Source organism: Lolium perenne, chromosome 2 (assembly GCF_019359855.2).
Source record: "Lolium perenne isolate Kyuss_39 chromosome 2, Kyuss_2.0, whole genome shotgun sequence".
NCBI lineage: Eukaryota > Viridiplantae > Streptophyta > Magnoliopsida > Poales > Poaceae > Lolium > Lolium perenne.
This window is the reverse complement of record NC_067245.2, coordinates 294,239,314-294,259,756: the sequence shown is the minus strand read 5'-3', so window position 1 is coordinate 294,259,756 and position 20,443 is coordinate 294,239,314. Positions and strand designations below refer to the sequence as shown.

The 20,443-nt window shown below is 43.2% G+C and overlaps 4 protein-coding genes across 4 annotated transcripts; 3 read left to right on the top strand and 1 right to left on the bottom strand.

Moving 5' to 3' along the window:
• Positions 1-225: 225 nt before the first annotated feature.
• Positions 226-4,591, top strand: LOC127336206 (uncharacterized). The gene is made up of 5 exons (XM_051363002.2): positions 226-368; positions 1,532-1,584; positions 1,682-1,786; positions 2,516-2,665; positions 3,197-4,591. The coding sequence occupies exons 2-5, from the start codon at positions 1,582-1,584 to the stop codon at positions 4,214-4,216; spliced, it is 1,278 nt and encodes a 425-aa protein (XP_051218962.1). The 5' UTR covers positions 226-368; positions 1,532-1,581; the 3' UTR covers positions 4,217-4,591.
• Positions 4,592-9,561: 4,970 nt separating this feature from the next.
• LOC127336207 (UDP-N-acetylglucosamine diphosphorylase 2) lies at positions 9,562-13,656 on the top strand. Its single transcript, XM_051363003.2, has 15 exons — positions 9,562-9,959; positions 10,396-10,450; positions 10,562-10,713; positions 10,811-10,850; positions 11,082-11,171; positions 11,250-11,362; positions 11,495-11,569; positions 11,761-11,800; positions 11,909-11,991; positions 12,067-12,144; positions 12,259-12,402; positions 12,490-12,557; positions 12,839-12,953; positions 13,058-13,214; positions 13,308-13,656. The coding sequence occupies exons 1-15, from the start codon at positions 9,786-9,788 to the stop codon at positions 13,403-13,405; spliced, it is 1,482 nt and encodes a 493-aa protein (XP_051218963.1). The 5' UTR covers positions 9,562-9,785; the 3' UTR covers positions 13,406-13,656.
• A 772-nt stretch (positions 13,657-14,428) lies between these two features.
• On the bottom strand, positions 14,429-16,578 carry LOC127336209 (small ribosomal subunit protein uS17). Its single transcript, XM_051363006.2, has 6 exons — positions 16,369-16,578; positions 15,770-15,810; positions 15,565-15,665; positions 15,039-15,183; positions 14,856-14,945; positions 14,429-14,687 (listed from the first exon to the last, which is right to left on the bottom strand). The coding sequence occupies exons 1-6, from the start codon at positions 16,561-16,563 to the stop codon at positions 14,597-14,599; spliced, it is 663 nt and encodes a 220-aa protein (XP_051218966.2). The 5' UTR covers positions 16,564-16,578; the 3' UTR covers positions 14,429-14,596.
• An 85-nt stretch (positions 16,579-16,663) lies between these two features.
• LOC127336208 (uncharacterized) lies at positions 16,664-20,036 on the top strand. Its single transcript, XM_051363004.2, has 10 exons — positions 16,664-16,872; positions 17,036-17,229; positions 17,420-17,491; positions 17,720-17,809; positions 17,923-17,965; positions 18,103-18,209; positions 18,540-18,635; positions 19,194-19,384; positions 19,470-19,539; positions 19,666-20,036. The coding sequence occupies exons 2-10, from the start codon at positions 17,047-17,049 to the stop codon at positions 19,786-19,788; spliced, it is 975 nt and encodes a 324-aa protein (XP_051218964.1). The 5' UTR covers positions 16,664-16,872; positions 17,036-17,046; the 3' UTR covers positions 19,789-20,036.
• Positions 20,037-20,443: the final 407 nt, after the last annotated feature.

The window sequence follows — 20,443 nt, the reverse complement described above, 5'->3', positions numbered from 1 at the left end:
AGGGCTGGGAGCCTGGAGGCGGAGCGACGGGAAACGTCTGCCCACTGGTGGCCCCATGGAGGACATAACATAATTACCTGGACGGACGACACTGTCACAGTCGACGCATGACGGGATCACGAGGACGACGGAGCAAAAGAAAAAAGAAGAAAGGGAGCCTTGCCGCTTTCGCTGCCCTCCTCCGTCTGCGCGGCTGCGCCCCTAGTACTAGTGCTCGTGCTCGTCCCCTAGCGGAGCCAGCCACCTCCTCGTCCTCGTCCTCGTCCTCGTCCTCGCCTCCTTCCCGGGCAGGTCTCCTCCTCTTCCAATCCCACCCATTCGGCGGCGACGAGCTCCATGGCAGCGGCGGCTGGGCAGTAACTGACTGGGTAAGTTCCCGCTCCACCTGACCGTTTCTTGGCGCGCGCAGTCCTTTTATTTTCATTTTTTGCTGGCCTGTGTGCAGATTATAGTAGTATATCTCAGATTAGTTGGTGCGAAATACTTCTTTTTCCCCCTTCCCCGACCAAATTTACCTAGTGTGTTCTTCCTCGAGGGTTACTGCTTCGTGGGGCCTTACCGCTTTGTCTGCCAAGAAAATGTTCTTCGAGTTCGCATGCGATTCGCCTCCCGTGCTGCTAAGTTTGGTGATAATCTATCCGTGCGAGGTTCTGGATCTGGATTTCTGAAACTCTGCGAAAGATATACATGCAGTACATACTCTTGGTGCATGCAGTCCCTAGCTGCATGTATGTGACTTTGTTCACGGAATCGAGCACACTAGTTCCAGGGCTCAGTCCCTCTGAACTCGGTTGGTCTCCTGGCTGAGGAATCCATGGAAACGCCAGATTTTCCTATGCGAAAAACAAGAACGAGTATTGCCCAGTTCTTCGCTTCCTTCTTTTTTCTTGCTGATTATACTAGTTAGTACTCCGAGATTTTTGTTGGAGAGATCTTTCAGCTCCAATCACCCTACCAAGTTCGTAAGCTGGGTTTTTGGTGAGATATATCCACTGTGATTTTTTATTTTTAGGTTAAATAAAGAGATTATTTATTAAACACAAGTATTAAAGTGTTAACAATCAGTAGCAACAGTATGAGCAGCAAAAAAACAGCATAAGCAGCAACACTTTTTCCCCTGGAACAATGAGCAACAAGACTGGGGGCACGTGCATTCCACACACCACTGCAATCAGCATCCTTCTAAATATTAGCCCTCCTATTTAGCCCTCTTGGTTAACGGTACTTTTTCAACTGCTAGATTGGGACTTTGTGTAGCTAGATCCGTCTGTGAAAGGGCTAGGTTAACACTTCTATTAATAGCTGAATTTGAGGTATCAGGAGTAGATCTGAGCTAATTCAGCCCATGTTCTGCAAGTGCTGCGCTCCCATGGCCTTGTGCCATCAGACCGCTTCAGGCAGTGTGTATTGCTCCTTCAGTAAAGTACACGGATACTTACTTGCTAGTATAACAAAGCCATTTTCTTCACAATAAGCTCCATGTGTCTGTCTGTTTCATTTAGATGCTTAACATATTCCTTGCATGATTTAGGATGTTTTAGCCAAAGAGGACCTTCTGGATTGCACTACCCAAACGGAATCATGGTATGTGAACTTTACACCCTTCTCGTTTTGTTTTGTATAACTATTCAGTGCTGTTTGTCAAGCTTAGCTTAATTCCAATTTCTTACCTACCTGCTAGGTTGGTAGCAAGAATGAGCCTGCCGGAGATGGGTTGCCTGATGGTTGGTCCAAAGAGTACAGGCCCAGAAAGGTTCGACCTGGAGCTAGAGCCAGGAGGGACATGGTAAACTGTAGTTCCCTTGGTCAATTGAGATCCTTTTTTAACCGATAATGGGCAATATATTCATGCATCAAGTTGGTAGTAACTATTTTAATGTCCAAATTTCTTCGAGATTGAACAAAGAACAACTGTCTAACTCCCCACTCGCATTAGGATTTGTACGGTTCTTTTAGTGGAGGTTAGAACGCTGCCTTTCCTTTTTTCACTAGGAAAGGAATACGCTGGCCAATTTAATTTAGTGGTATACGTCGGTGATCCAGGGTTTTAGTGGCTTTGTTATTTGCCCAGCTGTGTACTATATGAGCAATGCAGCGAAACTTGGATTCTTTATTCAACTTTGGACAAAAAAAAACATCGAGTCTTGTACTTGTCATGGTATGCAAATGAACAACAAATGGAAAGATGTTACTTTGACCATTATATAGATAGTGTACAATAAGTTACGTGCCTTTTTACTGAAAGAATTCACATTAACATGCCTGTTTAATTAACTGAATGAATTCATGATAACATGCCTTGATGAGTTCTTAGGGAATGAGTTCTAGGTAAATAGAAATTAACTGAAAGTAACTTCTTCTTTACTCTTGATTTGTTTTCTTACAATACTGTTTGGGCTCTTACTTAGCCACAAGATGGTATGGACAATTTATATGACATTGGCATCCTTTTGTTCATTTTCTATTTAATCTCTATTTTGTATTTGTCACTGATCTAATCATTTGATCTATACAGTTCTACATTGATCCTACCAATAGTTATGAATTCCGCTCTCTGAAAGATGTTTACCGTCATCTCGAGTCTCAAGATGCCAGCAATTCTGCTGAGACACCAAACAAGAGAAAAGTTGAAGACTTGCAGATTCCAGAGAACCGATTTCATCATGTATGTTCTTTATAATGTGACATTTCTTATTTGACCCATGTCTAAATGTTCCTAGCGCCACCCACCCTGCTCAAATATCTTGTGTCAGCTAATTATTCATTGGTGAAGTAATAACAATGTGACATAAAAAGTATTTCAGGTAGTATAAAATTAGTTCTAAGATAATGCAAAAGTATTTCGTTTGCTGAAGTACACCAGTAAATGGATGGTTTCCTGATGCACCTAAGAAATTGCGACAATTTGCTACAATGCAACACACCCATTGAAATTATGGTATTTTAAAATATAAGAGAGAAGGGGCACGAAAATATTAAAATGCTGAAGAAATTTTGATACGAAGTTGGGGATGGTTAAATTTTCCTATGCTGACCTTAAGCATCAGCATTGTAGTTGTCAATGAACTGCCGATGCCCTCAGATTTCTGCTATACTGCAGATGAGTGAATTCCAAGGATCTTTGTTTGTTACCTATGTTTGTCTTTTCTATTTAGTTATTAGTGCACCATCTTAACCTCTATTTTGAAATATACAGGCAGAAGGAACTTCAGATAACATACAAATGGATAGTGCTCATGAGTCGAATCCAAAGAGTAGAGAGAATGCTGGAAACATGCCATTATCAGAACACGAGGGTGTCTCCCTAGGGAGGCTAACCGAGTTAGAGCTTCAGAAGGCAAGCGTGAACAATCAGTCTCTGAAGCATGAATCAACTGGGAGAGAAAATGCAAATGTGGGGCCAAAATCCAAGGGAAAGAAACAACGAACTAAACCTGCGAAACAGGTTTCTACACCTCTTCGAGCGTCGCCTCGTTTAACTGCACTTAAAGTCAACCAGGAATTGAAACACAACCAGGAAACCAGTAATGTGCTCAGAGATTCGCCTGTCAGCACACAAACAGATATTGCCGTTCAGTTAAAACCAACAAAGCTGGTCAAAAATCCTAAATCAAAGGCTATACCCTCTTTACTTCCTTGGAAGAAAGATGGAGCACATATCGCAAGTGCTTCTGAACATCCTGGAGATAAGTGTCCTTCAGCTCATGAACAGATACCAGGAACATCTGTTGCATGCTCTATAACAGATGTTAGATACCAAAATGCGCCTTCTGAGTTACATGTTCCACCACAACAGACTGGGCTCTTTGAAACAGCTGATGATATGCCTGGTTCCTCCTTATCGTCGCTGCTGCGAGGTATCTTGTCAGATCCATGCCTTGAGTTTGCATTCAAGACTCTTACAGGTGATATCCCTGTTCCTGACAACAATCTAGCTGATGCAAACTACTTCATTCCACCACCGGACTTGACCAGAGGGGATCCATGCCTTGAGTTTGCATTCAAGACTCTTACAGGTGAGATCCCTGTTCTTGACAACAATCTAGCCGTCGCAAACTACTTGCTTCCACCACAGAACTTGAACAAAGGGGCAGCGTCGAATTGTTCCTCTTCCACTTATGATGGGAAGAACCATGCGCAAGTAGACCGTGTCAGGCTGCCAATGCCTAGGCAATCAGATAATCTCTACAGCAGTGGTTGGTTCCCTCCCCAATGAACTCCACCGAGTATATGCGACAACTGCTGAAATGCAAATAATAAAAAAATCCTTAGTTTGGGTCATAGCTAGGCTTCTTATCTTAGTGCTCGTCACCGTTAGGTACCTTGACAAGGATGCATGTTGTAAGAAAGATTGTACCTTGTTGTGGCTAGTAGTGGATCGATCCATATCATCATATGCTAGACTTGATAGACCTTTTGGGTAGTAAGCTGACCAATAACTCCGTTCATCGTGTGGTTAGCAGATAGCGATGCCGGCAGCATTGTGGCACCCCCTTTTATTTTCGTGGCTGGGGTTCACTCTGTCTGCATGTAAGACATTTGATCTGAACTGGACTAAGTTCTGCCTGAATTTAGCTTCTGTTTTACTGTCCCTGATCGAATCTCTCTTTTGATGGAGTGTCAAATGTTGTTGTGATGTACCACTCTCTTCATTGATTCTTGAAGTACATCAGTGTGGCTGGCAGTTGCACCTTGTATTTTGTTTTGCCATGTACACTGTGGTTGGGTAATAATTGAACTTGCTTGCAACAGTTGTTGGGATGGCGATGCATTGGATGCCATGGAAGTACAGATCAATGGTCTAATCTGTGCCTGTGGTCCTCTGAACTATTCCAGGACCAGTAATCAGACATCAAAAGAAGTTGAGAGGTCCACACAGACACACACACACACACTACCTTGCACTGTGACTGAGGCTAGAGGTCAAAGTTTCTCAATGCAAATTAAATCTTATCCGATCTTCATCACTTGTCAATCTTTAATTGGGAGATGATCTTGTGATAATACAGAACCGTCTACTGGCACTTTTATCATCTGTACAGGTACTCAAGTGTGCCTTATCTGCTTATAAGTTAACAGATAGTGCAAACAATGCTGACAAGGCTTCCAAATGGGGGTATGCAGGCTAAAAAATAGTGCATGATTGCTAGTTGCCCACTCAAGCTGCAGCTCCTATAATAGACTAGAGAATCTGAGCCTAACACTATATGATCCCCGATATCCATGCTATCTCATGATGAGATGCACCTTTGAACAGAATAGTAATGTGCTAATGAACATCACTAAGAAACTTTTTTTTAGGGAGCAAGCATATTCTTCGCTTGGATATGTTATAGACTTGCAGTACATTGTCTGTGTGGTGCCTCTTAACTCGTGAGATTTTGCCATCAACTAGGCATTTCTTTGTTACTTGCGTGCTTTGCTGTAATTGAGCTGTCCATATTGCGTTGCGAGTTTCTTATTATTTTCTTTGTTGGTAGAAAATATTTTCCTGACTTTTTAGTACACTGATGACATGACTTTTTTTGAGTTTTGTTCGGTGAGGAAATATTTTCCTTGATATGAGAAACTTATAATGTGCATGATTGTCCCCAGTTCACAACTTTGACGCAAGAAAATGTACTGGTGACCACCTGGCAGTTGCAGAGATATCCAGGAAAGCCAGTTCCCGGCTCTCCTCAAAATTCATGCGGGCGTGCAAGGTGTCAAAATGATAAAAACTTTGGTAAAGTTAAAATTGGAAAGTCTAGCAATATTTTGCATATTGGTCTACCTATCTAAGCAAATTCAGCTTGTTTTGGTTAAAGGCTTAATGTCCATCGACTACACATCCATTCATTCCTTTCCAAAAACCATCAGCTTAATTGAGTGTTTCTAGTTCGGATGTCAGGTTCCGTTGCAGCTACAGGTTTAGCTAATTAGCTTGCATGACAGCGACTTGAGACCTGTGAACATAATATGATGATGATGAATGCAGTGCTAAAGCAGCCACTGGCCGTAGCAGCGAAAAGAATCCAACACCTACTATCGTTGATAAGGCCGACGCATTTGGTGTTTCTCAGTCCATTACTAAAAGAAACCAACACCAACTATGGTTGAAAACTTATTGGAATCGTTTCTTCAGGTTCGTTGCACACAATGGAATAGGATTCCCTCAAATTTGTGCTGTTGTGATTGATTCTTTAATTTGTGTCGAGCTAGTTAGTGTTTTCTGGTGTATCTGGAGGCATTGGAATGATGTGGTGTTCAATGGCGCCACCCTGGCGGCGGCGACCATTAGGCATAGGATTACGGAGAAGTACCAGAGATGGTGTGTAGCTAGGCTTTTCCGCTCAGAGTCCTTTGGATTTCCTGAGCCTTTTCCTTTTTCGTGGAGGGGTGTACATTAGGCTTTTGTTTTTGAGGGGAGCTACCACCCCTTGTTGGCATTAATACCTGTGGCTCAGGATTTCTTGCCTTTTCTTCTATATGATTAGTACACCTTCCAGGGTGTATTCTCGAAAAAGTTAGTGTTCAATACTTTCTCCTCCCTCTGTTCTAATGAATAAGGCGTAAAGCAGCACAAATTTCTAATACCAAATCAATCAATAGATTCACCAGAGTCAAAGTTAGTAAGCTTCATGTTTTCTAAATTTTATTTTTTGGGCTTCTCGTCATGTAGCTGCCAGTTTTACCAATTCTTGTCTACTGTTCTTCTCTGACGTTAAGGCGTTGAGTAGGATTTCGCCAATATCTCACTTCTTGTTCATTTGGAGATGTGTTGTTTTGAAATAGAAATCCTTTGACGCACCACTTTGAAACTAAGAAGAAAAAAACATAGTTAGTTACTACCATTTCCTCTGAATTTCTCGAAGGGATTCCAAAGGTGGAGGACTTCATGTGCCAATGCTTGCGTGCCTGCAGGGCAACTTATCATGCCAATTTAACCTTTTGTTTTCCAGCCTGACCACCGTGCGGTCCGTGTCAGGTGCCTGATCATCTTACCATTCATTTCTGCACCGCACTCGCACTACAGCCCGGCCGGTTGGTGCATGCGGTTGCATCTACTCCTACCGTCCACTCGACAGAAAACCAAAATAAAAAATACACCTTTTCTAGACGTCGATGTGATGCGATGCATGGTCATCTTCTCCCATCGAGCGACGCATCACCAAACCGTTGGTTGATGATATATATAAACGGTTCACATTTTCACATCATGCATTTTGGATTTGGTCTGCTTGCTACCCATCTCTTGAGTGAGGTGCACGCCCAAGAAAAATGCTGCATCATATATACATGTAGGTAGTGACAGAAAAAGAATCTAGAGAGAGAGAGCAAAAAGGATCTAGAGAGAGAAGGCTGTAAAAGCTAGGCTGCTATTGGTAGCGGATCCTGCAACCAGAGAGATAGAAAATCATGGTGGCACCTTTCTTTGGGCAGAAAGACAACCTAACTTGGAATTCAAGCCTTTGGTCGATTCATCAGGTTGTCCTGTCGGTGATCCGTCTGTCTTGTCAGTTCTCTAGTTGCATCCATTAATCCAACCGATTCAATTAATTATGCAGTGTTTATATTGAGTTTTAATTATGCACCAACTAGACTGGTGAAAACGCTCACGGAGCAAAGAAATTGCCACTGGGATCATATGGATATATACTATTATCACAAGAAGCGAAAAAACCACTTTAGAGCTCGAGCTACATGGAGCTTGGTTTTTTCTAAAATTGGAAAACACGCAAAGTTTCAAAGAAAACATGGAAGAAATTTCTAAATGTAGATATTGATGTACCCTATCAACACACAATATGTCAACCCGGAATGACTTATTTGATGGGCTTAACAGAAATGATAAAATTAGAGAACAAACCCGAGGTTACGTGGTTAGGTGGGTGGTTGTACCCCTAGCCCACCAGAGATCAAACCTCAGGTTTGACATCTGTGTGTCTCATAAAGGCGGAACATTCATTCAGTGGGAGGCGACATTCCCGTCGACAGTGAGACGCATATGGTGACTTCGTCAATTTCAAGATTCAATCCGCCAGTCTTCCGGTGATGCTCATAGGGGTAGGGTGCACGTGTGTGCCTTCATAGGGATGAGTGTATGCGCGTGTATGTGAGCGTCTGCGTTTATACTGTGTTTCTCAACAAAAAAATGATAAAATCTGACAAAATTCGAAGGATTAAATATTTGCATTGTTCACTACTTTTGATGCCGCCATTTTTGTGCAGCCTAAAATACAGGGTATATCGCGTTAAGAGTTTTTCAAGTTGATAGAGCGCGTAATTTTCTATATCTAGAATTTTGGTTGAAATTTTTTGGAACTTGAAAATATTATTTTTGATGGTTAAAAAAGAATCATGCGTAGCCTGAGCTTTAAACCTCCACTCCCTATAAGAAGTGACTATGAACTTCTTGTCAAATGATATTTTGGAGATATATGTCTAGTTAATTAATTATCATTCAGAAGCTTAAGATAAGGTGCCCTACCCCGCTTACCAGATAATGTACTCAACTATACAGTACTGTTGTAGTATCTGAGATTGCAATACTGCAACATGTTTCCCTGTTCTTCGTATGCATTGATATGCATGCCAATTAATTCACTGTGGCCCATGACAGCATGAATGCAAAGCAAGTGTAACACTTTATCAACTGCCAGGGGTAGGTCTGGTGCTGGTGGTACGTCATGAATGAATTTGAAGCTGGATGCACTAGCCACTCTTGTACAGAGACCATTTCTCATATGGTAAGAACACATGTACTGTATAGCTAGGCTCATTTCCCAGGTGCTAGAAACAATGTACTACTACCTACATTTCAAATTAACTGACACGGCTTTATCTAGATAAAAGTGTATCTAAATATATTTTATTATATAAACAAAGCTATGTTAATTATGAAAAGGAAAGAATACTAAAAATCACATGCATGACCAACCCCAAAATGGAACAAGCGGCAAAGACTGTAGTGAACAACAGTTTGCACTGAACATAGTATAGATTTATATGGTATTGATGATCAAGTCCCCGGCTGGTAATGATAATCATGTTGCTTGACCAGCTTGTTGTTAATTTGTCAATTTTAACCATGATGCGGTTCTATTATAGAGGGTTTGCTAGTTCTCAGCTAGCTAAGTTAGTGCTTAGTCAAGTTCTACATTGTTTTATTACATCATGATTCGTGCATATAAATTGCAAGTTGAATTTGAACCGAGTTTTTCCGGTTGCAACTGAAAAGTGGAGCTGCAATTTAAAAAAATACTCCGAACTGTTATATTTGCTTCATGGTTCATTCTATTCATAAATTGCAATTAAAATTTAATTATGTCATCTAACTAAGAACTAAGTTAATTTTCAGTAAAGAACTAGCCACACCCTATCTTACAATTTGCTGTTGAACAAATAGCAAAAAGGAAAAAAGGTTAACCAAATGATAACAGGTATACACAAGTGTGTCTGTCAAACCAAACATGGTTATCGTAACAACCAAATGGCGTCGCCGCCATGGCACGTGTTTGCCTTGTATCTACGCAACCTGCTCCAATCCAAAATCCAGTGAGGATCGAGGAGCGACACCTACACTGCACAGCTGCGATGCACTGCACAGGCATCACGCGCCCGTGGTATATAACCTCGCGCGGCGGCCCACGCACCGGCGAACATTCCGAGCTGGCTGGCCACAGCGTATCATTGCCCAATCACGGATCCCCTCTTGATCTCTACCTGATAATTCTCTGCTAATCTCCCCTCGCCTCGCCACCCGCCGTCTGCCTTCCGCTTCTTGTGTTGCCGCGCGCGGCGAGATGAAGGAGATGATGGTTGGGTCGGTGGCGCCGGTGGGGCCGGTCGGGAGGTGGGGCGCGGCGCCGCCGCAGGCGCTGCTGGAGAGGATGAAGGACTACGGCCAGGAGGGCGCCTTCGCGCTCTGGGACGAGCTCTCGCCCGAGGACCGGGACCTCCTCGTCCGGGACATCGAGGTGAGCCCAATGTCGCCGCGGTCTCGGTTGTTCGGGGACCAAGATTTCGCTCGTAGTCGGCGCGGGGTAAAGATTTGGTCTTGCATTGCGCGTTGGAATTGTCGGCAAAGGTTTTGATTCGAGTTTTTTTTATTCTTTCTGCATATCTGTTTCCGCGTCGGGATTATGAGACAGGTAACTCTGTTTTAAGTTGGAATTCTGCTTGCTGATTCGGTTGTCAGCTGGAGTTTTTTTTTTTTTGTTTCTGAGTTGCGAATGCTGCTAAGATTTGTGGAGAATGGGAGGTGTAAATCTCCATCACTTCATTGTATCCAGTTGGATAAGTTGCCTTGGATCCTCGGCTCACGCCACAATCCAAATTTGCAGCATTTGTTTACCGTTTTGTGTGTTACTGAATACACTGTCTGATGGAGCTGTTCATACTACTATATCGCAGAGTCTGGATCTTTCAAGGATTGATCGGATCATTCGACGTTCTCTTGGATCGCAAGGTTAGAGGTCTTTTAGTTGAATAATCTATCGTTCATTACAGCGAAGAACACTATGCCATGTGTATCTTTGATTGGCAGTCTTAGTTAATGTGGTGAACTTGCTAAGCACAGGTTTTCTGGCGCCCGCTGTCGAGCCCGTACCGGAATCCAGTGTCTCCAGGGTGGAGGATAGGTCTTCAGAGGACAAAGAACGGTGGTGGAAGAAGGGGCTGAGAGCCATTTCAGAAGGGAAGCTGGCCGTTGTCTTATTGGCTGGTGGTCAGGTAATCTGATGACATTGAATCTCACAATCCTGTTATCTGTGCAACACATTGGAAAACATTTTTCTTATGATCTAATTTCTTCTCATTTTGTGTGCAGGGGACTCGACTTGGTATCTCCGATCCTAAGGGATGTTTCAGTAAGTTGATTCCACCTGAATTCTTGTATCTTACTACTTGACTGCATATGTGCAGTGGTATGCTCTCTTCTTTAAGGCATAAATGTATGCCATAGAAAACAGAGGGGGTACTACTATATGCATCTTTCTTCATCCCTACTAGTTGGAATTGCACTTTGCTGATAATTTCATCTTACATTATATGTATCATGATTCATTGTTTGTTTCTGACACCTCATTTTCGACCTTCAGATATTGGACTTCCATCTGGAAAATCACTTTTCCAACTCCAGGCGGAACGCATTTTGTGTATTCAAAAGTTGGCTGCTCAATCCAGTGATTGTAATGTCTTTTGATCCCAAGCTTCTAGATCTTATTTTTTGCTTCACGTCATTACCCTTAATTTGAAAATATTTGCAGCTCCTGGCAATATTTTACCGATCCACTGGTATATAATGACCAGCCCCTTCACCCATGATGTCACACGCAAATTCTTTGAAAGCCGTAAATATTTTGGCTTAGAGGCTGAACAGGTAAGAACAAGTACAATATCTTCTGCGGCGTTAAATATTCATGGGAATTAAATAATAAGTGCATAATCTCCAATTCAATAGTAAGAGTTATCTTTAACAATTTGGCTTGAAATTCAAACATTTTCATCGCAGGTGACCTTTTTCCAACAAGGCACTCTTCCATGTGTTTCTGACGATGGCAGATTTATCATGGAGACACCATACAGGGTACCATCTCTTAACTTTATGATTCATTCATCTGATCATATATTAATTGGAGGCAGAATTGTGGTTTATTGCAACTTGATTTCTAAGTTACTCATGGTGTGATATCTTTAAATGCAAATTGTTATGCCTGCAAATCTACTTTGATAGTGCATATGTTGCAATTCTAAATGATCATGCTCTGCTGAAACTAGGTTGCAAAGGCTCCTGATGGAAATGGAGGAATTTATTCCGGTAATCCCCATAGATCTGGAATAATGGCTATGTCTCGTGCGGTAGTTCTATTTTATTAAATACATGATCATTGCTGATGCTTTTTTTTACAACTGTAACATCTCACAGCCCTGAAGTCTAAGAAGTTGCTTGAAGATATGTCTGCACGGGGTGTAAAATATGTAGATTGCTACGGTGTTGATAACGCATTGGTGAGGAAAGACACATTGAGATGTCAACTGATTTTTCTGCACGGCCTCATTCGCTAATCGATATCTTATACGCAGGTTCGTGTTGCCGATCCTACATTCCTAGGGTACTTTATAGATAAGGGTGTATCTTCTGCTGCAAAGGTTGTTAGGAAGGTAAAGTCAAATATTTCAAGAGGTCGCAAGAATAAATTCTCATGGTTCATCACTTGATGCCTTACCATTTACCATACTGTGCAACCCACTGATAGTTAGTCGTATTCTGAACAGGCTTATCCACAAGAGAATGTTGGAGTGTTTGTTCAACGAGGTCGTGGTGGACCTCTCTCCGTGGTCGAGTATAGTGAAATGGATGCGGCTATGGCTACTGAAATCAATCAATCAACAGGACGCCTTCGTTATTGTTGGAGCAATGTACGTTTCTATCCTTCGCTTGCCGCTCACTCCTTCCTTCAAACACTCTGACGCATGACAACTTCATATTCCGTTGTTTTTTTGCAGGTATGCTTGCATATGTTCGCTTTGGACTTTTTGAATCAAGTGGCAAACAGCCTTGAAAAGGACAGTGTGTGAGTGTTTCTCTGTCCAATTTAAATTCTGAAACATTATGAATTCATTGAATGTTTGCCAATTCTTCCAAACTTGCGAGTTTGGTGGATACTTTTGTTGCCTATTTGCTGCTTATCTACTCTTTTCACCTCTTGGGAGAGTGAGAATTACACCTATGCTAGGCTTTGTTATTTAAGGGTCTGCTAGGCATGTCATGGAAGTAAAGTTACCTGGCAAATGTCATGCTCCAGAAAAATTATGTTCTGTTTTCGTACTTGACGTTTACAAACTTGGTGTCCAGGTATCATCTTGCAGAGAAGAAGATACCTTCCATTCATGGGTGTACAATGGGCCTGAAGCTTGAACAATACATATTCGATGCATTCAGTTACTCCCCGTCCACGACACTTTTCGAGGTCCAACTTCTGTTACCTGTCCTGATATAGTAGCATCTTATGTTCCATCTCTTTTTCCTGTTAAAAAACTGGAGATACTCACCGGTGCATCTCTTAACATTCAGGTGTCACGCGAGGAGGAATTTGCACCAGTGAAGAATGCAAACGGCGCAGCTTATGACACCCCTGATACCGCCAAACTGATGCTGCTCCGGCTCCACAGCAGATGGGTGGTTGCTGCTGGCGGCTTTCTGACCCATTCAGTACCCTTGTATATGACAGGTAATTCCTTACCCAGAAACTTGCAAGAAATCACTACTTGAACATTTGAAATAAGTACATTCCGGGTCATCTCTCATGATCACTTTTCCTTAGGCGTCGAGGTTTCTCCACTCAGTTCGTATGCCGGCGAAAACCTTGAGGCGATCTGCCGTGGGCGAACATTCCACGCACCTAGTGAGATCTCATTCTAGGTGCATTGGTTCATGGCAACAGCAGCAGTTGCCCTACTCTTGCAAAGGGTAGAAGCAGTTGTCCACAACAATTGCAAATGGATGCAGCAGAGGTTGGGTGGACGGGGTTGAGCTCTTGAGCCATAGCATTTGAGTTTCGGATACTGGCCTATTGTGTATTTTGTGAGTATTTGGCCCAGGTTCTGAAGCACTTGTAACCATGTAGATGATTTCTTTGCTTCTTCAAAGGCATTTAAACATGCCTTGATTGATGAGACTTTTGTCTTTCACTACGAAATTATTTGAAGTTGTCTTTAGTTGAAGAAAAAGGACGCAAAACCATAGTCTCCTCCTCACGATGGCACTCGACGATGGAGGGAATGGAGAAAACCAGTGCCCACTTTTTCACGTGCATCCCGAAGAAGATTGGAAGCATCAGTTTCCGAGATATTTAAACAAAAATGAGAGTAGAAGAAGTACAAAGTCGCGATTGTGTGGGTGTATAAGAGCACTGAGAATAGCTTAGCTTTCCAGTCGAAAGAAAGCATAGAGAAACCATCAAACAAATACTGGACGGAGACACTCTTCGTTGCCCAAAGGAAGTCCGAGGGAAATGGGCATTTCTTACAAACTAGAATACGCTAAGCAGTGCTATTGAATGAGACGATCTACCCGTCTCTACCCGTAGTTATTTCGGTGATCAATTCTGGCACAATGAATTTGCGAGTAAAGAGAAAACAACCATTTGGAATCTAAGTTCACTTCGTGTATGTTTGGATAGTTGGACAGCCAAATCGATTTCGCTAGGTCGTACAGCTTCTTTCTAAAATAAGTGTCTCCACCTTTACTAAATATTGATGTATCTATACCAAAAATTAAAATGTGACGAGTAGTCATGTACTGTGTTGCAAATGAGATACAAACACTGATGGGAAGTCTTGAGACATGACGTTGACAGCTGAAGCAACAGTCAATTTGAGCAAGCAACAAGCCAGCAGGGAAACAAATTGACCAGAATCAACAAGAACACAACACATGGTACAATTTAAGCAAAACTCTTAATGATAGATAGATTCCACAAACACGTTCATACGACGAGAGACTTCAGTCTGACAGAAAATATGGAATCAAATACCAAAACACCAGCCTGGTAGATCTTTTTAAGTGCGAAAAACTTCTGACTATGAACTACTCATGAATCAGAGTCTAAGCTTAGGCAGCGATGAAAGCCTTCTTCCCACCACCAGTGGTTCCAGCTGGAATGACCTTGAGGACGTTGAATCTGACTGTCTTGGACAGAGGCCTGTAAAGACAGAACAAAAAGTTCAGCAACATAAGAAAATCATGTTGTGCAGTAATCAATAGGGGAAGAACGAAGAATTGGAGATCACAGCAACAATTGCCCATGAAACTCCGTGTTTTAAGCATACAGACCAACCAGGACGAAGTCTACATCGTAGTGAGTAGTTACCTGCACTGGCCAATGATGACATGGTCGCCTTCCTTGATACGGAAGCATGGGGAGATGTGAGCAGGGATGTTTGAGTGCCTCTTCTCATACCTGCAAAGAGCGCAATTGTTTTCTGAGTTAGAAATGCAACTCAGAAGGAGTAAAAAATATGTTGTTTCAGGAATACATAATCCTTTTACTTGCCTCTGGTACTTCTTCACGAAGTGGAGGTAGTTCCTGCGGACAATGATGGTCCTGTTCATCTTGGCGCTGTGGCATGTTCCAGCTATGATTCTGCCCCTGATGGCAACAGTACCGGTGAATGGGCACTTTTTGTCAATGTATGTGCCTGCAAGGGAATAGAATTTAATAGATTGTACAATGAGTAGACAAGATAATGTACAACTCATCTTATTAATCATTCAAGCATACTGAATTAATCCTAGACATTTAGAAACAATTTCTCAGAAAAAATAGAAAGTGAACCCAGCATCTCAGTAGTTTTCCACGTCATAAAATGAAATTTTCCCATGAGACACTGACTCCAAATGTTGAGAGCAACTCAACAACATTTTAGTACTAACCCAATAAAATCCTTTATGTAAAAGAGCACAGCTAGTGTAACCAAGAAACATGATATTGTGGAGCACTGATCCAGAATCAAGATAACAGAAGCTACTTGCAAGTATAGAAACAGCTAAACAAGAAGGGGTGGTGGCCTATTATTTACCCTCGATGGCTTCCCTTGGGGTCTTGAAGCCAAGGCCAACACTCTTCCAGAAACGGTTGCCAGCCTTGCCAGGCCTCTTAGCCTTGTCAGCCTTCTTTGTGCTATATCAAACAGAAAGGCATTGTTAAGTACAATAACTTTGATCAAGAAAACGTTTGTCCAATGCTAAACAATAACAAGATCATGAAATGAACAAATTCCTCACCTGAGGAAAACCTTGGGCTGCTTGAGGAAAGACTTCTCGGTCTGCACAACAAGAATGGATGTAAACCATTAAAACAAGACGACCAACATCTAATCATATGCTTGGACTGAAACATGCATGTAGAGGAACAAATCTTGGGCTAATGCACCGCAATAATTAGCCAGAAAATATAACAACAGGCACACTCCCTATTGATTTCACATGAATCGGGTACATAGCAAATCAAGATCGCATATATAGTTGTATAACATGACAGTTCAAGGCTGTTCGTCAAAAAAAAAGTCACTCACTAAGCAGCTAATGGCTACGCAGAAACAAGGAATCACTAGCAAACAAGGTGAGAAGTGAAGTAGAACGCTATCTCACCCACAAACATCAAACCCTGATCAGATATTTCTGGCCACAGAAACTGCTAAGAACTACCTGCTGCCAACCGATTTGCGACGAATACAAAAACCTCTTCACGAACAGATCTAAGCATACACGGCCCGAAGCGCGATTGTGCAGCACAAATCCAACTATCCAAGTACCAGGAGCGAGCAGGCGAACGGAAGAACCAAGGGACACCACTAGACGGGAAGGACAGGAGGAGCCCTTACCTGCTCCGCCATGGCTGCGCTGCGGGCTTCGAGCGGCGAGGTGGCGGCGGCGCGCGGGGAGGTGCGGGAGCAGCGAGAGCTGAGGCTTCTTGGAGGAGGTGGCGGCGGGGCGCAAACCCTAGGGTGCCTTCTTATAACGACGGGGCGCCGCTGCCGAATGCCCTCCGTCTTTCTGGGCTTCTCGGGCCGGCCCATATTGGAGGCCCATTTAGATGGGCCCAGCTAGATCACGCCGTTGATGCTGGATTAGCCGTCGGCCGTTCGATCTTAATTAATGCTCGCTCCGACCAGAAACGGAAACATAATTCGGCAGATTTCTTCCTTCGCCCTGCCCTTTCCCCACCGCGTCGCGGCGAGCTCCGGTGATCTCCGGCGCGGCGCCGCGAGCTCCGGTGGTTTCCGGTTGCCTCCGCCCCCTCCGCCCCTCTCCAAGTGCTAGGGTTCCGCGGAGCAGTGTGTGGTTGCAGATCTATCCGGAACTCCACTGAGTTGATTCGTCGTTCGGTAATCTCCAAACCTCCGCTTGCTGCACATTTTCCCTGATCCGGCTTGCGCTCGCGTCAACCGGCGGCGCGCGCGCCGCTTGCGCGGCTACGCGCGATCCGCGCCTGATTTTGTTGTTGTTGTTGGGGAAATTCGTAATGGCCTCGCGCTGGTTTCGTTGCAGTTGGCGGCGTGATGGCGAACCTGCAGCCTTCCCTCCCCGTGCCGCCCTCCTTCGCGGGGGCGTCGCCGCCGTCCCCCTCCCCGATCGGCGGCGCGCAGGAACCCAACGACAGGAAGTTGGCGTCGGCGGAGCAGCTGGTGCTCGACCTCTGCGACCGCGACCTGCGCGAGAACGCCCTCCTCGAGCTGTCTAAGGTCCGCCCCTGCTCTTCTAGGGTTCTAGCCCTTCCTCTCGAAGAGGGATTGTGTTGCGTGGGGTTTTTCTTTTATCTCTGGGAGGGATCGCGGCTTTGTTTGTTTTACATTAGGATGAACAGAGCAACTGCAGGACTTGCGTGTTCGGTTGGTGATGAGAATCTAACTTGATGTACTGTACTCGTTTCAGAAACGGGAGATATTTCAAGACCTGGCCCCTCTCCTGTGGCACTCCTTTGGCACAATCGCTGCTCTGCTTCAGGTATGCATGATTCATCTGTACCCTTTCTTTAGGATGCGCATGCTTGGACATTGAAGTAGAAATACTGGGAGCTTTGGCCCTGATTTCCTACCTTATGCTCCCTCTGTTTATACCCTTAGAAACTGTTGAGATCAGTCACCGTTTGTTTTTCAAGTCGGCACTTGCTGTTCCGAATGCAATTTGTCTAAGGCTAAGCCTGCCTTCCTCACTTGGTGTATTTACTCGCAGGAAATTGTGTCAATCTACCCTGCACTTTCACCCCCAACTTTGTCGCCAGGTGCATCAAACCGAGTCTGCAACGCACTTGCACTTCTTCAGGTACAGTTCGGGGGAAACTACATTCATGAATTGCTTGAAGTTTGCTATGCCAGATCCATTGCATATATGTCTATCCTCTAATTACTTGTATGCTTGTTTTACGGTAATTGCAGTGTGTTGCATCGCACCCTGATACCAGAATCCCTTTCTTACACGGTAACGAGTACATCCATTTTTACTGTGTCTCACATATACCTAAAACCCAGCAGTATGATACGACAAGAGCTATTTAGCTCTACTGTTTCTTTCAGCTATTCACTTTCCCCTTTCTGTCCTCCATTTGTTCCTTTCAGCTCATGTGCCACTGTTCTTGTACCCGTTCTTGAATACATTCAGCAAGACACGACCCTTTGAGTACTTGCGACTTACCAGCTTGGGTGTCATCGGTGCTCTTGTTAAGGTAATTTATTTGCCTGCAAGTTTTACATGAATGGTCATTCTTATCTTATATAATGCATCCAACTCTGCCAAACATGGTCCTTTCCCTAATTCTGTAATAAGCCACCAAGGATGATCCATGTTGTTATTCGAATACCCTGGCATGAATGATGAATCTAATATGGTCACAAGGGATACATCCTTGTTACTTTGTGTTTAACAAAGAGATAATCAATTATGTAGCTGATAAACAAGCAATGTTCTCATGCTGTGTTTGGAATAAACTTGCATGTCTTTACACAAACTAATTTTGTAAATGTTAATGAAGCTTCTTTACCTCTGATGCATGCAGGTTGATGATACTGAAGTTATCGGTTTTCTGCTGCAAACTGAAATAATTCCTCTGTGCTTGCGTACCATGGAGATGGGCAGTGAGCTGTCAAAAACCGTATGTAGCCAGCCATCTCAATCCTCATTTAAATTATCACAATATTTCTTTTCTGTTTAGCTCTAGCAAAGATCAAATTGCTTCTTCTTTTCGAAAAAAATATCTTGCTGTCTGAAGTTCGTGTTGAAGCAAATTTACTATCAGTTCACTGGTTTGCCAGGTCTGGGTTGTAAAGTAGGCCACTGATTACCATTACAACCTTCTTCTGCCACACGGGGCTTCTCCCTGATAAGAACTTAAAATGAAATTGCGGTTTATAAACCTAAAATGTGTATATGTGAGAAACCTCAAAGGATGTTTGGCTTTGGCAATTCAGGAACTGACATTGCTTCTAGTTTCAGTGCCTTACTTTGATTAGTTATTACTTGAACTGGAAGATATATATATAACTTTGTTCAAATGTAAATATGCCATCGTTTTTTACATCTTTCATGTATTAGTAATAACCTACAGTAATTGCATATGAGCTTTGAGGGGGCTTAAGTTTTTGTTTTGGTTGAGTTCAAAGTTGAGGCTGGGATTACAATTTTTGCTATAATTAGTTCAATGTCTAAACAGGTCGCTACCTTCATTGTCCAAAAGATTCTGCTGGATGATATTGGACTGCGTTACGTCTGTGCTACCGCTGAGCGTTTCTACGCTGTGGGCAGCGTTTTAGGAAACATGGTAATATCACTTGCTGATCAGCCTTCCACAAGGTTGCTCAAGCACATTATCCGATGCTACCTCAGGCTGTCAGATAATCCCAGGTTTGTGCTGTCATTCATATGTTACAGAATGAATTTACATATATCTCCCCATGTGCTAATTTTCATCCTCCCCATTTACCCGCAGGGCCTGTGTTGCACTGCACAATTGCCTCCCAGACATGCTGAAAGACGGGACATTCAATATCTCTCTTAGGGTGAGTCATGCTATCAACCTATCTGTCATTACCAGTCATGACTTCATTCATCTTAAATGAATTGATGTGTATAAAAATCGAAGTTAAGGATCAGATACTAACTGCACTTATTTATCTCAAATAAAGGATGACCCCGCGACAAGGCGCTGGCTCCAACAACTGCTGCATAATGTGACAGTGGGTGGCATGGGAGGACCTGGCATGGGAGGTCCTCCCCAGCCAGGCCTGGATCACATGATGGGGATATAATCCAGTTTAGGTGCTGTAGTGTACAACAATAATACATTCTCTTGTGAATTGCAAGCAGGGGAAGATATCTTCCCTCGGATGTCTAGAAGAAGGTTGTATCGTGTAGTCTCAACCTTCCAAGGAAAGGAAATGTTGTGTTGTGCTGTGTCGTAGCATCTTTAGCAGCTAAGCTGGTTTGCTTATCGTGTAATACTGTGAACACATGCAAAGCAAGTTGCTACTTTCATCTGGTCTTGCACCAGGACTGATGTTGGCCTGTTGCTATCGAAGTTCATTCTCTAAACTGAAACTGTGAACACATTGTCTTCCTGAATTGGAAGAGCGCATATTATGTGAGGCACTCCCAAGCAGTTTTTAGAAGAAAGACCGTCGTTTGGCTCAGTTTTTATGTTGAAAGCTTTTGCAAAGTGTTACAGCTCGAAAATGAAGAATTTTTTTCCGAGAAAACGTTCTTTGTGTTTCTGATATCTTCCTTGATGTTATGTGTCGGGACTTTATAGCTCCCTCAAAGTGTTTCTGTGCTTCCAGGTCATCCAAGTGATGAATAGGGTGGCAGAAGCGAGGCCTTTGCGAAGCGATGTGGCCGTGGCGTGTCTTGCTTGGCGCCACCAATCCATTAGGGCATCTCCAGCGGCGCGACGCATTTCGGACGTCC

Bases quoted from the DNA above. Each gene is read 5' to 3' on its own strand.
- LOC127336206 (XM_051363002.2), top strand. The intron at 1,787-2,515 runs GTAAACTGTAGT...TGATCTATACAG, and splicing joins CTAGAGCCAGGAGGGACATG to TTCTACATTGATCCTACCAA. The intron at 2,666-3,196 runs GTATGTTCTTTA...TGAAATATACAG, and splicing joins CAGAGAACCGATTTCATCAT to GCAGAAGGAACTTCAGATAA.
- LOC127336207 (XM_051363003.2), top strand. From the start codon at position 9,786: ATGAAGGAGATGATGGTTGGGTCGGTGGCGCCGGTGGGGCCGGTCGGG. The intron at 11,363-11,494 runs GTAAGAACAAGT...TTTTCATCGCAG, and splicing joins TTGGCTTAGAGGCTGAACAG to GTGACCTTTTTCCAACAAGG. The intron at 11,992-12,066 runs GTGAGGAAAGAC...TCTTATACGCAG, and splicing joins ACGGTGTTGATAACGCATTG to GTTCGTGTTGCCGATCCTAC.
- LOC127336209 (XM_051363006.2), bottom strand. From the start codon at position 16,563: ATGGGCCGGCCCGAGAAGCCCAGAAAGACGGAGGGCATTCGGCAGCGG. The intron at 15,666-15,769 runs GTGAGGAATTTG...TGTTTGATATAG, and splicing joins CAGCCCAAGGTTTTCCTCAG to CACAAAGAAGGCTGACAAGG. The intron at 14,946-15,038 runs GCAAGTAAAAGG...CGCTCTTTGCAG, and splicing joins TTCGTGAAGAAGTACCAGAG to GTATGAGAAGAGGCACTCAA.
- LOC127336208 (XM_051363004.2), top strand. From the start codon at position 17,047: ATGGCGAACCTGCAGCCTTCCCTCCCCGTGCCGCCCTCCTTCGCGGGG. The intron at 17,230-17,419 runs GTCCGCCCCTGC...TACTCGTTTCAG, and splicing joins CCCTCCTCGAGCTGTCTAAG to AAACGGGAGATATTTCAAGA. The intron at 18,636-19,193 runs GTATGTAGCCAG...ATGTCTAAACAG, and splicing joins GCAGTGAGCTGTCAAAAACC to GTCGCTACCTTCATTGTCCA.